The 15,421-nt window shown below is 39.6% G+C and overlaps 1 protein-coding gene and 1 long non-coding RNA gene across 5 annotated transcripts in view; one reads left to right on the forward strand and one right to left on the reverse strand.

Annotated features, from left to right (window-relative positions):
* YIPF7 (Yip1 domain family member 7) overlaps positions 1-15,421 on the forward strand; it is a 41,011-nt gene that overhangs the window by 17,501 nt on the left and 8,089 nt on the right. For 2 of the 4 annotated variants that reach the window (XM_039542355.1, XM_039542358.1), the window contains exons 2-4: positions 8,024-8,140; positions 11,081-11,247; positions 13,495-13,640. In XM_039542355.1, the coding sequence (XP_039398289.1) occupies positions 8,024-8,140; positions 11,081-11,247; positions 13,495-13,640 (430 nt within the window). Of the gene's footprint in view, positions 1-6,896; positions 7,016-8,023; positions 8,141-11,080; positions 11,248-13,494; positions 13,641-15,421 lie in introns of those variants that run through there. The other 2 variants (XM_039542356.1, XM_039542357.1) reach the window with 2 other exon arrangements.
* LOC120407034 lies at positions 188-11,181 on the reverse strand. The gene is made up of 4 exons (XR_005599756.1): positions 11,051-11,181; positions 6,868-7,041; positions 1,934-1,982; positions 188-292 (listed from the first exon to the last, which is right to left on the reverse strand). It is a non-coding gene; the product is annotated as an uncharacterized LOC120407034 (long non-coding RNA).

A 15,421-nucleotide genomic window follows, 5' to 3' on the forward strand; every position in this document is an offset into this window, starting at 1 on the left:
CCCAGTCTACCCCACCCAGTGTCCCATCTCTAGGCATGGCCATCCCTGGTGCTTCATAGGAAAGAGACCAAGCTCCCTGCCCCCCACCAAAAAAAACCCAAAACAGAATAAATTTTTGTAGGAGGCAGAGAAACTCCTCCCAACTCCTGTAGGTGGCCGGCTGAAGCCTTGAAGCATTAAAGTTCTTCTGGGGTTTATATTCACTTTCTCCTTTATATGCTTATAAACTGATGTATGTGGTCATTTTGTCATTTAATTTCCTCAAATGTAGAGGCTGGTATGGATCACACATCTGCAAAACACAGAAACAAATACATTCTCAGGGAGTCAAAAGGGATAGACTCTAAGGGGGCAGCACAAAGGAAAGGATCCAGCAGAAAAGAATCCAGTCTTCATCACTGATTTAATTGAAGTTGTTAATGGTTGCATAGGCCTTGCTGGAGCCCTCCCCTATCCTCTCCTAGGCATGGTTAACACTATGAACCAAAGGCAGTGAACCAGAGGTGTACACTGAGAGGGGAAGCAGGGGCGCAGGTCCCCCAATCAGAGGGGCACAGATCTCCTCTGGGGCCAGGGCAGGAAAAGCAAACTCCTCTGGCCCTGGACCAAGGCAGGAGATGACAGCTCCTCTGACCATGGGGCCGTGAGGTGAGAACCAGCTCCTCTGGCTGCCAGGGAAGGGGTCGGGGGAAGCCAGCTTCTCCGCCTCAGGGGCACAGAAAATGCCCCTCCAAAAGTGGCCAAATTTTTATTCCTCTGCATTCCCTGAATGAACCAAAATAGGCCTTATCAGAATAGTAACATCTACGTATCAGCTAATCAAGTAAGCACATTCTGATAGGAGAGGATGGTACAAGAGCACACAGCCCCTCGCAAAGATAAGGATGGGATGACAGAATAAGGGATCAGGCTATTTTTTGTGAACTATGAGGTACAAGATGGTAACAACATCTGGAGTGTAATATGTAACTTGTTTGTTTCAATGTATAAAATAAGTCATTTTTGTATTGGCCTAGGGGACAAAAATCATGTTATGTTGATTGTCATGGGCATATATATGTTAGAGTACCTGTAGCTTCTGTGGTGCTCTAGGACGATGCTTTGTTGACAATAAACCTGGCCAAGCACCTTTGCCACTGAACTGAGCCTGAGGTCTTTCCCTAAGAGTAACATCAAGGTCTGCTGAATCCACAAGCTCCAAGCTATGCTGGTGCAGCTAATGCAGGAGCGCCATGAACAGCAGAGGAGCAACGCACAGGCACACAGCAGCACTAACAACAGGTGGTTCCTCTGCAATTTTTAGCCCCACAGCCCAAGCCCTGCCAGCCCAAGACAGCTGAGAAAGGCCAACTGCAGCCATGCAGCATGGGGCTTGCTAAGCATCGCTAGTCAATCATCTAACTTCCCATATCCTTTGTGTATACGTCTGCCTTGCTTTATAAGATCTTTAGAGCAGGAAACCCATATCTTCTACCTGTGTATTCAAAGTCTATCAAACTGTTTGTGCTCTGTAGATATTCATAAGTGTGAAGTTACTACTCTGGGTATTTCTGCAATAATTTTTTGACCCTTAGCATATATTCAGTTAGCAGGCATATGCTGGGAATAAATAATAATAATTTAGTATACACTTTATATGGTAAATAAATAATTCAGTAAATAATTATTTAATAGCAGTATTAAACTACATAACTATTAAATAATTAAATTACCCTATGTTCTATAGTAGCAAATTTTAATAATGTTCCATTTATAAAATTATCAATATTGCCTGTAAATGTAAGTAATTAAACTTACTTTTCACTATTGAATTATTCCTTAATGTGATCAATTGAATCATCTGAAAAACCTATCGAATAACTGATCTGATAATCATAACTGATTCTCCATGCTAACAAAGAAACATAATATTGAATATAGTATAAGATAGCACCTTTATAATCCAAACAATCCATTTCGATCATCGCTCTCTCTTGTCCTCACTAGAGCAAATAGAAATGTTTAATTACAATTTTTCAAAACCAGATTTTTTTTACCAAACATTTTCATTTTGAAAATTTCCCTGTTTTGCCTTTTGCCCACTGAAAAAATGAAAATTTTAAAATGTCTGTTTTTGAAAACTGACATACTTTGTTTTTTCCCCTGTCTCTTTTTAATTTTGTCACTGAAGAAAGGGTTGGGGGGAAGAGAGAAGGTAGAAAACACAAACAAATTTTTTTGAAAACCAATACCATTTTGATTTTCTTTTAAAAAAAAATCTCATTTTTCCCCCCAAAAAACATGCTTATCATTTCTAGTGGCTCCAGTTGTCACCTTCCCTTGGAACAGACAATAAAATGTTCATCCTTACATATGACAGTCTGTTCCCAAGTTATTAACATTTTCCATACTTATGAATAGAAAAAGTCTCTAGATTAGATAGGTATTATGTGATGAGGCCTGCACAGGTAATTACTTCTGTTTTAAAAATACATCCAGTTGTATCATTGCCTCCTTTGTTGTGGCGAGTCGGTGGTGATTCAGCTAATATTTGTATAACTGCTGGGTACAGTAGTCCCATCACTCAGACTCATTGCCTTGGAGCCATTTTAAACAAGATAACATATTGTGTTTATTTTACCTCAGACTCCCTTCCATCTTCCGTTTAATACTTCTCTCTGATCCCTTCTTAGTCTAAGATTATTCTTTCAAGAATGGTTCTCCATGTCTTCTAACCTCTCTTTGAGTATTCTAATTTCTTTTTCTTAGATTTTAAAGCCAGAAGGGGCCATTGGGATCATCTAAGCTGACCTCCTGCATAACACAGGCCATAGGATTTCCCTGATTTAATTCCTGCTTTATATCCAGTAGCTGTGGTTGTAGAGCATATCTTGATTTATAATGTCTAGTGATGGAGAATCCACCATAAGTCTTTGCAAATTATTGCCTTCACTGTTAAAAATTTGCACTTTATTTCTAGTCAAGATCGTGTCATACCTTTCTCTGCTAGACTCTATTACCAAATTTCCATTGCCCATTTACATATGTGACCAAGTCACCTCTTAACCTTCTCTTTGATAGACTCAAGGAGCTCAATCTATTTAGTTTATCACTGTAAGGCATGGTTTTAATCTTTTAATCATTTTCATTGCTCTACGCTGAACCCTCTCCAATTTTTCAACATCCTTCTCGAAGAGCGGGCACCAGAACTGGATACAGTATTCTATTGGTGAGCGCACTGGTGCCAAATAACAAGTATAACCTCCCTATTCCTAATTGATATTGTTTATATATCCAAGGATTGCTTTAGCCCTTTTACCTGCAGTGTCTTACTGGAAACTCATGTTCAGCTGATCATCCAGCATGATCCCTAATTTTTTTTTCAGTCACTGTTTCCCAGGATAGAGTTTCTCATTCTGTAAATATGGCCTGCATTGTTTGTTCCTAGAGGTTTGATTTCAGAGGTGAGTGCATTAAAATGCTTATTGTCCCCTTCATTATTTACCACTCCCTTTAATCCTCCATAGCGGAGGCCCAGTTCTCACAGTTAGAGGTCCTGAGTGGTGCTGAGCACCTGCCTCTCCAGTGGATTTTAATGGCAGTTATGGGTGCTCAGCACTTCTCAGTATTAGGTTGTAAGTTACTTCTCAATGTGGAAAAGTCTCTCGGCACTATATTACAATTAATCCTTACTCCTAGCTGGAGGGTTGGGGTTTTTTTTGGGGGGGGGGAAGAGGGGGGATGGGGAGGAGGGAATGTCCCATTTTGATTGACTAGGGTAACCAGATGTCCCAATTTTATAGGGACAGTCCCGATTTTGGGGTCTTTTCTTATATAGGCTCCTATTACTCCCCACCCCCATCCCAATTTTTCACATTTGCTGTCTGGTCACCATATGATTGACACAAATTATTTTTTTAATTTTTCAGCATAAACTGACTTCTAGAGTGTCAACATCAGGCGATTTGGTGTAAGTGCATAAGAGCCCTGCTCTAATCTGCTGATACCATTCTGGAATTTGTCATCTTTTTCAACCTCAGACTGACAATGTTAACCAAGCAAGCACTATTCCCATGAATTAGTACAGTGCTTGTGTCCTATTTAGTCATGCAATAATGAAGTTTCTATTGATGATGTCCAATGTGAAATTCCATTTGGCTTCCCAGAACTTGGAAGATTTCCTCATACTAGTTTGACAAAATACTGTCATTGTGAGATTAACTTTAACCACATAACTGTAGAATTTTGGCAAGCTTTAGTTATTGTGGGATTCCATAAAATAGCGTAAAATTTGGGATTTCTCTAATACAGGTCTCAACATCATTTTAAGGTACACAGGTAAAAAAGTTTGGACATACCAGTAAGAAAAGGAGAAAGAAACCGTTCAAAAACACAAACTCTTATTTAAACAAAGATTTGAATAGCAGTGTGCTGTAACTCCCCCACGTGGATGGTGGAGGCACAAACTAAAAGGTTCCGATTTCACTCACAGTAATCCTGTTTGAAAAGATTACAAAATGCAAACTAGGAACCTTTTAGATCTCACGTGCAGCATCCACACAATGGAGTTACAGCACTGGACTTTGGTGCGCACTGCTATCCACACTCCCATGATCAGAACTGTGGGGCAATGTAGACAAGCCCTGAATAGCAGCCCTAATAAATACTAGTTTGAATTACTTTTGAAAACCCTTTTAATTAGCTGAAACTATTATATTTTTCTCCTACTTTCTCCTATCCTTCACCTCTCAACTATTTTTTGGGAGGCGTATATGCAGTGAAAGTGTAATATGTCAGGGTTTTTTTTTAAATGAAATGGCACCGATATTATGCAACTTTAAAGCACTGTAGGGCATGTATTAATGGACCATTAATACACCTCTTGTGAAATTGAAGTAATCTGGCCTTTAACCTTGAATATTTTAAAATGCACCTGAGGCATAGATTAATGACCCAGTAATACATCCCATTTAATGTCCTGTTCCTTAATCAGCTCGAGTCCTCATCAAGACACGATCAGGTAAATGGTTCAAGAAAGGCAGAGATTGTTATGATTGGCTAAATATCTGGTGCTAAAATGCATGCCAATTGAAAGTTATCTTTGGGGATTGCTTAAGTACCCTATTTGTAAATCCTTATCATACTAGAAGTTTTGTAGCAACCCAGATTATAGAACACACATCCATATGTATATTCATTTATACAGCATTAATGAAAGTTATATGCATGCTATATATTATTACTATTATAGTAGCACCTAGAGGCTTAGCTGAAGACTTCATTTTACTGCGTTTTATATAATCATGTAGTAAGAAAAAAGAGACTTCACCCCTGAAGATTTTACAATCTAATTTAAAATTGGCTTTTAAAATCCTAGAACTTTTTTTTCCCAATGATTGCTTAGTATTGTTGTTAGTGAACTCTTGCATGTGGTATTAAATGTTGTCCATGATACTGATAGGTTCTTTTCAATCATTTGCATCTGTTCAAAGGACAAATTTAGAACATTATAAATAGCACAAGTTCATCTCTGTTAATGCAACAGCATATCATAGTTGTTTTTCCAACATGTAAGTTCAGTGTACAGGAGGATTTTTTACTTAATATATTGAGAGGTATGTTACCTACATTTATTTCCAAACTGTTCAAAAAATTGAGTGTATACCTTCTGTAATACATGGATTTTAGTATACTTTGAAAAATAATGGCTTGTGAAATTATTTCATACTTTAGAGCAATGTGAAAAGCATCTCTGCATAAGATGTGCTAGAAATTAAATATTAAAAGATTTAGATTGTGTTCTAAGATTTTATTACATTTGAGTTCCTAATTTTTATTGTGCATAACTCAGAACTAGTGTCAGATCTCTAATAAAAAAATGAGTTACTCATTTTCGCAAACACAAATCAGTTTTTCCTAAATTAGGGAATCCTATATGATTTGTGTATTGTTAAGAAAACACTGATATATGATGTGATTGGTACTTTAAACGTTTCTGATAAGTGAAAGGATCAGGTTCTAGCAGATTAATCTAATTATGGGATGTAATATGAAACTTTTGAATACACAGTTCATGTGCACCCCAAGGAATTACTGATATTTTTAACTTTTACTTTAATGAGTTGTTTAGGCAAAGAGCTTTTCTGTGAGCAAGATGTGCTTGATACATGGAAAGGCTAGGCAGCAATTGTACAGTAATCTAGGTGAAAAGCATATTTTGAATCAGGAATGTGGGATGACAGCAGAAAGCAGGGCCAGGTGAGGAATGCAGAAATAATACAAATCCTAAATCAAATATTAAAATCCAGTAAGAAGTCAAACAAATCAGACATGGTCATGGTTATGAGTCAGGCTGCTTAACTTCTATAAATATTTTAAAGAGTTTAACCTTTTAAATGCTGTCATTTTCTAGACTGCTTGCCAAATTAGTACATTCATTTACACATTTGGGGCAAACTCTGCTCACCCGCTGGCTCTGCATTGCCTAAGTCCCTGCATGCACATGAACTAATGCAGTTCTTTTGAGCAGGAACTGCACGATTTTGGGAGGCTGCACAAGGGTCAACATCTTTGCCAGTCATGGGATATCAGCATATTTGTACTAATTGTACAACAGAGACTCAGTCTTTAATCTAGTGGTGGGCCCATTAAAGAAAATAGGATTACAAAAGTGAGTAAGAGTGCAGGTTTGGAACCAGTATATTGGACCATAGTTACTTGTAATTAGAGTGGGAGAGGCACCTCAGTCAAATTTGAGAGTGCAACTGACTTACTAATGCAAGATGTATACAGTGTGTAGAATATTTTATTAATTTCTATAATGCCATAAACATGCATGACACTTTATAGAACAAATAAAACATAGCCCCTATCATAGGGTCAACTCACTGCTAGTTGTGCCTCCTCCTGATGATCCTTAGGATTAGCTCTTCCAGCTGCCGCATCCTCCTCTGGCAGTGTCTCTCTCATCATCCTCTCATCCTGCTGCCCCTCTCACTCCAGGAACTTCAGCCTCCACCATGACTTGGCCCTCCAGGTGGGTCACCCTACATATTCCCCTTCCTGGGGTGATGTAAAAAATCTTTCTCAGACAAACTGTTCCAGGCAGTCTGCTGTCCTCTGCTTGGCCTATGCCACAACTGGAGGGGCTGGTAGGGGAACTAATGTAAAACCAGTGTAAATGAGAACTGGTTTTGTATATCTAGTGTATTACCCAAATTATACAATATTTCATCCCTTTTTAGATCATAAAAATAAATACATGTCCTCCAATTTCAATACTCCAATTGAAGTAGCAGACCATTATTTTATGCAGACCATTATTTTATGATACTTATGCAGTATATTAAAACAAGCAATACTTAGAAAATAGTTATATAAACTATACAAACTGAACATCAATAAGTTAAGGCTAGAAATTAGACGAAGACCACAGGTTCTGGGCCCACTACAGGAATGTGTATAGGGGTCAGATTCTATCCCCTGAGATATGCAAGAGGTCAGTCTAGATTATCATGATGATCCCTTCTGGCCTTAAAGTCAATGAGTTATTGTCTTCAATTCCCAAACCACTTGTTTTTTTAAAAAAGTAATAGCTCATCTCACTGAGTCTCAGACATGGCCATCATTTTGTTTTAAAATAAGAAAATGAATCTTTCTAAACCAATGTTGACTGAGATGTTGCCTATGAAGATGACTAATTACTGAGTTACTTTTGATATTACTGCCAGGCAGGCAGTCATATGAGATTTCTTCAGAGTTAGTAATTTTTTTTATCTCCTTAAGTTTTGAAAGTAATACACACTAGCACACATGAGAGCTGGCAGGTAAGAAATTATTTCTGCGGTGATACCAAAAGTGAGCTCAAATTCAATTTATTTCTGTCACTTCAAATTAATGTTAGTTCACCCAGAGGAACTACACCTCTAAGTTTTAGGCACTAGAGTTTACCATTTGTTATTTCTATTTAGTACTTCTAAAAAAAAATAGAGATTTACTTTAATGAACATTATTTCATCAATATTATCAATCTTTTTTCCCCCAGAATGTCAAACTTTGAGCAATCTGAATCAGACTTTTACCAGTCTAACTATGCCACTGATATTCAAGATCAAGGTTATAGTGATTCAGGGGCCCATAAAAATCTTTATGGAAGCCAAAAGTAAGTACCCCATGTAAGAAGAAAATATTGATTTATTTTTTAAAAAAGGGGTTTTCATTCAGCAACAAAGTACAATGTCTAATTGCCAAAAATGATGTCAGAATGTTCAATGGCATTTAAGGTTTTATGTGACTAGCCAAATGGTTGCAGTAGCAATAAAAACACAGAGAGAGGCTCTGATAGAAGGAAGACTCTGGGAGGTTCCCATCATCAAGATTTCAAAACATGATGTTCATAGAATCAGAATATCAGAGTTGGAAGGGACCTCAGGAGGTCATCTAGTCCAACGCCCTGCTCAAAGCAGGACCAGTTCCCAACTAAATCATACCAGCCAGGGCTTTGTCAAGCCTGACCTTAAAAACCTCTAAGGAGGGAGATTCCACCACCAACCTAGGTAACCAATTCCAGTGCTACGCCACCCTCTTAGTTAAAAAGTTTTTCCTAATATCCAACATAAACCTCCCCCACTGCAACTTGAGACCATTACTCCTTGTTCTGTCATCTGCTACCACTGAGAACAGTCTAGATCCATTCTCTTTGGAACCCCCTTTCAGGTAGTTGAAAGCAGCTATCAAATCCCCCCCCCCCATTCTTCTCTTCTGCAGACTAAACAATCTCAGTTCCCTCAGCTTCTCCTCATAAATCATGTATTCCAGCCCACTAATCATTTTTGTTGCCCTCTGCTGGACTCTTTCCAATTTTTCCACATCCTTCTTGTAGTGTGGGGCCCAAAACTGGACACAGTACTCCAGATGAGGCCTCACCAATGTCGAATAGCGGGGAATGATCACATCCCTCGATCTGCTGGCAATGCCCCTACTTATATAGCCCAAAATGCTGTCAGCCTTCTTGGCAACAAGGGTACACTGTTAACTCATATCCAGCTTCTCGTCCACTGTAACCCGTAGGTCCTTTTTTGCAGAACTCCTGCCTAGCCATTCGGTCCCTAGTCTGTAGCAGTGCATGGGATTCTTCCATCCTAAGTGTCAGACTCTTCACTTGTCCTTGTTGAACTTCATCAGGTTTCTTTTTGCCCAATCTTCTAATTTGTCTAATTTGTCGGTATCCTATCCCTACCCTCCCATGTATCTACCACTCCCACCAGTTTAGTGTCATCTGCAAACTTGCTGAGAGTGCAGTCCACGCCATCCTCCAGATCATTAATGAAGATATTGAACAAAACCAGCCCCAGGACTGACCTTTGGGGCACTCCGCTTGAAACCGGCTGCCAGCTAGACATTGATCACCAACGATCTAGCCAGCTTTCTATCCACCTTATAGTCCATTCATCCAGCCCATACTTCTTTAACTTGCCAGCAAGAATACTGTGGGAGACCGTATCAAAAGCTTTGCTAAAGTCAAAGAATAACACATCCACTGCTTTCCTCTCATCACAGACCCAGTTATCTCCTCAGAGAAGGCAATTAGGTTAGTCAGGCATGACTTGCCCATGGTGAATCCATGCTGACTGTTCCTGATCACTTTCCTCTCTTCTAAGTGCTTCAAGAATTGATTCCTTGAGGACCTGCTCCATGATTTTTCCAGGGATTGAGGTGAGGCTGACTGGCCTGTAGTTCCCCGATCCTCCTTCTTCCCCTTTTTAAAGATGGGCACTACATTATCCTTTTTCCAGTAATCCAAGACCTCCTCCAATCACCATGATTTTTTAAAGATAATGCCAATGGCTCTGCAATCACATCCGCCAACTCCTTTAGCACCCTCGGATGCTGCGCATCCGGCCCCATGGATTTGTGCTCATCCAGCTTTTCTAAATAGGGCCAAACAATTTATTTCTTCACAGAGGGCTGGTCACCTCCCAGTGCAGCAGTCTGGGAGCTGACCTTTTTCGTGAAGACAGAGGCTATGTTGTCATAGCAGATGGGATTTTGCCCATGCCCCCCCTTACTCAGAGAGTTTGTAGAGGCAAGGTGATCTACTAAAAGCCAGGTTAATCACTCTCCCCCATTCCCTTTGGGCTCCCTGACAGCACAACTCCTTTGGAATCCCCTAGCCACCACTGCCTATGGGAAATACACCCCACAATCCCTTTCCCTGCTGCCTCAAGCCAATCATTTCCCCAGCTGCATATCCCCAGCACTATTGCAGCTAAATTTCATGATGCCAGGGAAACAATTAATTCTCCCAGTCTGCACAAGTGATCCAAGGATCAGGCCCCCTCCATGTTGCAAATCACAGGGAATAAGAATGGTTTGTGGGTTAAGACTGGGGATCAGTGGATCTGTGATCAGCTCCCATCTCTGGGTGACCTTGAGCTAATCACTTTATTCTTTCAGTACCTCATGCCACATCAGCAACATGGATTTTCCCCACCTTTTGTCTGTCTTCACTATCTAGAGCATAAAGTCTCTGGGGCTGTTTTACTATAGTTATGTGCAGTGCTAAGGCCAATGAAGGCTTAGTCTTGGCTGGGGCTCTGGGCATTACAGGAATACAAATACACTATATAATAATAGTTAGGAAATAATTGGGCCTCATGATATTAATACAGATTTTTAATCACACATTGCTAGAACTTTTTACAGGTGTTTAAGAAAAACATACATTCAGATATAATTATATATATTCCATTAAAATAGATAAATAACTTGAGGGTGTCATTGAGGCTGCAAAGTAAAAAAAAAAAAAAAAAAAAAACCTCAGGTTGACCCTGCAACCTTAAATGCCCTAATGTGTTCCTGTATTATGATCATTTGTAATCATGAAATTAAAGCTAATTTTATACTGGGAACCCCTTCCTTATTCAGTGTGCTGGGTGAAAGAGGAAGGAGTGCAGTGTATTTAGGTAGGGAGGGAGCTGGTAGTCTGATCACAAAGGAAATACACCAGTGGACAGCTTTGGATTATTGTGAAGTTGATTGTCACAAGTTGCCTGTTTGACTGACTACTTACCCAGATGTCTAACTGTACTTATTGTTGTAGGTGCCAGGGACAGGAGTTGCCTCAACCTGATGCTTTTGTTCCTCTAGAAATGCTTTCGTCTTCTCAAAGTTACATAGGCCAGATTTTGCAGCCAACATACAATCCAGAGTTTTTATCTCACTCTAGTTATGCTGACAGTTTTGACGAAGAACCTCCTTTGCTAGAAGGTAAAGAATTGAAATATTAACTTTGTGTGGTTACCAGCTGCGTATATGGTTCTTTTTGCTAACTCATGAAAGTCACTAGAGAAACATTAATATCCAGTAGAGCCACCGCCCCCAATAGTTAGACTTGATATTGGCCTGTACCTCTCCATCACTTCAGCCAAGATCCCTGAATCCTGCAGGATGGACATCTGCCAGGAGCTGGATCCTGCAGTTCTTGCACACTCCAAATACCCTTTAGTGGGGATTTCAGGATCAGGTTTAGAGAAGAAAAAAAGGAGAGTGTGTCCAAGTTCCTGCATTGCATACATGCAGGCAGAACTTTGTACCAGGGCCCAGATCCAAGTCACATATTAACAGGTATTAGGTATTGTCCTAAACTGGAAGTAATATTAGATCCCCTAGCCTCTTCAAAATAAATACAAACAACCAAACCTCACCTCCATTTACATTTGCTCTGACATACCTTGTCTCAAAACCAGACTTCTTAAAAATTCACTTGGTAAGCTTTTGTATAAGAACTGTAACTATTGGCTAGTTGACAACACACAATCAAAATCCTTACTTGTGCATTTTAAGAAATAATAATCAATCCAAGACTGTCAAATCAGAAAAAATTACTGTTGATTTGTTATCTTGTATTTCTAACATATTCACATGTTTATGATTGGAAGGGCAGTGCCACAATTTGCATAGAAAATAAAAGTATTAATTCATTTTTATGGCACATAGATCATATACTTTACTACCACTAGGTGACAGCATAACAATAAATTTTGTATTCAGGCTTCATAGCAATTTTTCCCCTCTGTATTTATATCACACAATAAGACATCATGTGAGGGTACCTATAATTAATAAACATGTATTATAATAAAGTTTGCATACCTAGTAATAAATTTACTAGTTAAAAAGACTTAAGGCAGCTTCTTTCAGTAGAAAACTGGAGAAAGTTTGTGCACCCTGCATACTTTCAGCTAGTTGACCATTAGACTGTAAAAAAGGTACTGTTTATTATAAGCAAGGTATGTTCAAGCCTTAATACTTGTAGCTAATAAACAGGTGAAGATTTCTTTCTATTTACAGAAATATTGCTGCTTTATGAATAACAAATAGATAAGGGTAAAATTGGATTATTTGTTACTGATTCAACATAATGAAGCAAAGTAAATTCTAGGCACATTCAGCTTGATACTGCACCATTGAGGTCAATGGGATTTTTACCATTGACTTCCATAATAGCCAGATTGTTGTGCCTATTGTAAATAGAATGTAGTCCCAAACCAGCAAGCACCACACGCAGTTCACCTTACAACAAGGATGTTTTGATCCACAACGTTCCAGAGGTGTTCAGATCTGGGGCGTGGGTCAGGCCCATTTCCAGTTAAAATGTATATTTACAGTAACATAATTAGAGTATAGACAGTGCATGCAAAATATCTGGCCTCAACGTTCTCTCTCAAAAAAATGGCCTGGCAGAGTGCAAAACATGGACATCTGCTTTTTGAATTGGGGGTTGGTCCCACAAATGCTGGCTATCCAATTCCAATATTGCCCTAACCCATACTGGAGCATCACAGGAAAAAAGTTACTCCTGAGAGTTTGAATATTTATGCAGAGATTAAGGATGAAATCCTGGCCCCACTGAAGTCAATGACAAAACTCCCATTGACTTCAATGGGGAAGGATTTCATCCAGCATCGAGTGATCCACAGGAATAATTGTGCAAGTGCAAAAAGCCCATAAAATCCTACGTATGTTATTTTTGCTTTTCCTCGAAGCGAAGGGTGTCATGTTTTTAAATGCCTCTAGCAGTACAGCATTAAGACACTTCTCTTGTCAGATTTTCACAATTAAAGCATGTATCTCTGATGTCCTCAATGTTCTAAAAAGCCTTGAATTCTGCAGTTACTGCTGATCAGCATATTATTTGAGGTCTCAGTTAATAAGATTTTAGAAACATATATATTGTAAAAATAGGAAAACCAAACATGTGAACAGTGTTGTCAGTATTTTTGGTCCATCACATAAAATTCAATTTAATAAATTAATCATCCCAGCTTGAAGTCAGAATTCAGTCCTAAAGACACTGTATGAGCAGCTGGAATCAGAATACATTCTACTGCATTCTTATTTCCTTTGGGGCGAAGAAAGCAGCTCATTTTGTTACTTTGGACTTGTGGTATCTAGTGGATTTGTATATAAAAGCTTCTAAAAATCATGGATAATTATGGAACTTTCCTTTTGCAGAACTTGGGATTAATTTTGATCACATATGGCAGAAAACATTAACAGTTCTAAACCCAATCAAACCAGCGGATGGCAGCATTATGAATGAGACAGACCTGACTGGACCTATGGTTTTCTGTTTGGCCCTTGGAGCTACACTGCTACTGGTACAGTAAGGCAGAAGTCATGAGATTGTAAAGTTCATAACTGTAAAATAACAACTGTGTGCAGTTTTGGAAGATGCTGAGCAGGTACAAAATGAAACATTTGCTTCAGTGTCTATTGAGAGTGGATATAAGAACATCTCTTTGCTGTACAGCTTATACATACAGTATTTAAATATAAAATTACACCTTGATGTAACACAGTAAAATGATTTCAATAAAAGTATAAAAGCAGGGCATATTTTCTGGGCATATGTGCCTATATAGAGAGAGATTTTATACAATGTATGTGTCAAGAGGCTCCACTCACTCACAAGGAGTCCACTGCATGGAGCAGTTTGCAGGGTCAAGACCTATGTTACAGTATTGCCAACTCTAGCCATTTTAATGTGACTCTGTCCATATTGGGGTGTTTTTACCTGTCTCATGAAAACATGATGAAAGGTGGCAAGTCACAATTTCCCCCTTATTCAAAATGGCGCCATCTCCTATTATTGTCAAAGGGGCTGAAAAAAGCAAGATGGCCACCATTTCCCTACAGTCTATCTGCATGTGGAAGTCAGACTTCACCTAACAAGGTTGTCTGCCACCTCCCCCTGTTTCCAGTGAGATTGAAGCCATCCCCACAAGCAAAATGGCTGCCACTTTGTGGTTCAAGGGGCTAAACAAGACACAGGGACTGTGAGAAGCAGCAGAGACACTGTGAAAGTTGGATGGGGAGAGTGAGGGGGAGCAAAGCACTGGGGAAAACAGAAAGCAGGTTTATGAGTTGCAAGGGAATAGGATAAAGCAGGGATTAGGTGTGGAAGAGGGAGGCTGGGGGAGGTGCAGAGGACAGTGATGGAGTGGGAGATTGAGGGGATAGAATGGTAACTCCCCCAGCCTCGGGGCAGTGGTGGGTATGAGGAGTCCCTCTGAGCAGCCAGGGGAAGGCAGCATTGCCCACTCTTGTAAATTGTTCGTGAGTCACAGGATTTAGGAGGTATGATGTGAGAAGCTCCTCTGATCCCATGATTTTCAGAGCTGGGCAAAGTTGTTTGTAAAAGGCTTGGAGCTAAGGACACAGACCTGTCCTGCCACCGAGTCCTGCTTTCCTATGTGGGCTTATAGCAGAGAAAGGGTTCTTAGGCAGCAGGAGGCAAGGGAAGGGTGAAGTCAGAGAAGTGGTGCTGCTTGGTCCCAGGTAGAGAAGTCATGGGGCAGCAGGAGGCATCAATAGGAAATGGCTGGCAATTCCCTTATCTGAGGGGTGAGGAGAGGGTAAGTGAAGTCTATATCTGAGCAGCCAGAGAGGCATGCAATTTTGTGTGCATTAAAGGTTGGCTTTTCAACCTGCAATTATCACACACACATTGGCAGAGGAATAGAGGAGAGTTAAAGTCAAAAGACAGATGAAAAAATGTGATTTGATTATGATTATTATTTTTAAATTGCATGCTTTTTTGGGCCAGTCTCATGATTTTTGAGACTCTGACTCACAATTTTTTATCTGTGGGGGTTGGCAATATTGAAATTGGAATGAGAATAGGAAGATGTTCCAGCATGACACACACCCTCAGTTTTGTTGCTATTGAAAAATGGACCTCTGTCAATATTATTGTGGGGAAGGAAATAATTCTTTAACATATCAGCTTGTGCAGCTACTTGTCAATTAATGTTGGTAGTACTTTTTTTCCAGATTTCCTTGCAAGCAAAACAAATGGGCAGTATTTAAACTTCTTCCCTTCTTTCTTATCTCCCCCCGCCCCCATCTCCTGCCTCACCCCTCTCTACCAACTAACAGC

Source organism: Mauremys reevesii, linkage group 5 (genome assembly GCF_016161935.1).
Source record: "Mauremys reevesii isolate NIE-2019 linkage group 5, ASM1616193v1, whole genome shotgun sequence".
Lineage (NCBI taxonomy): Eukaryota > Metazoa > Chordata > Testudines > Geoemydidae > Mauremys > Mauremys reevesii.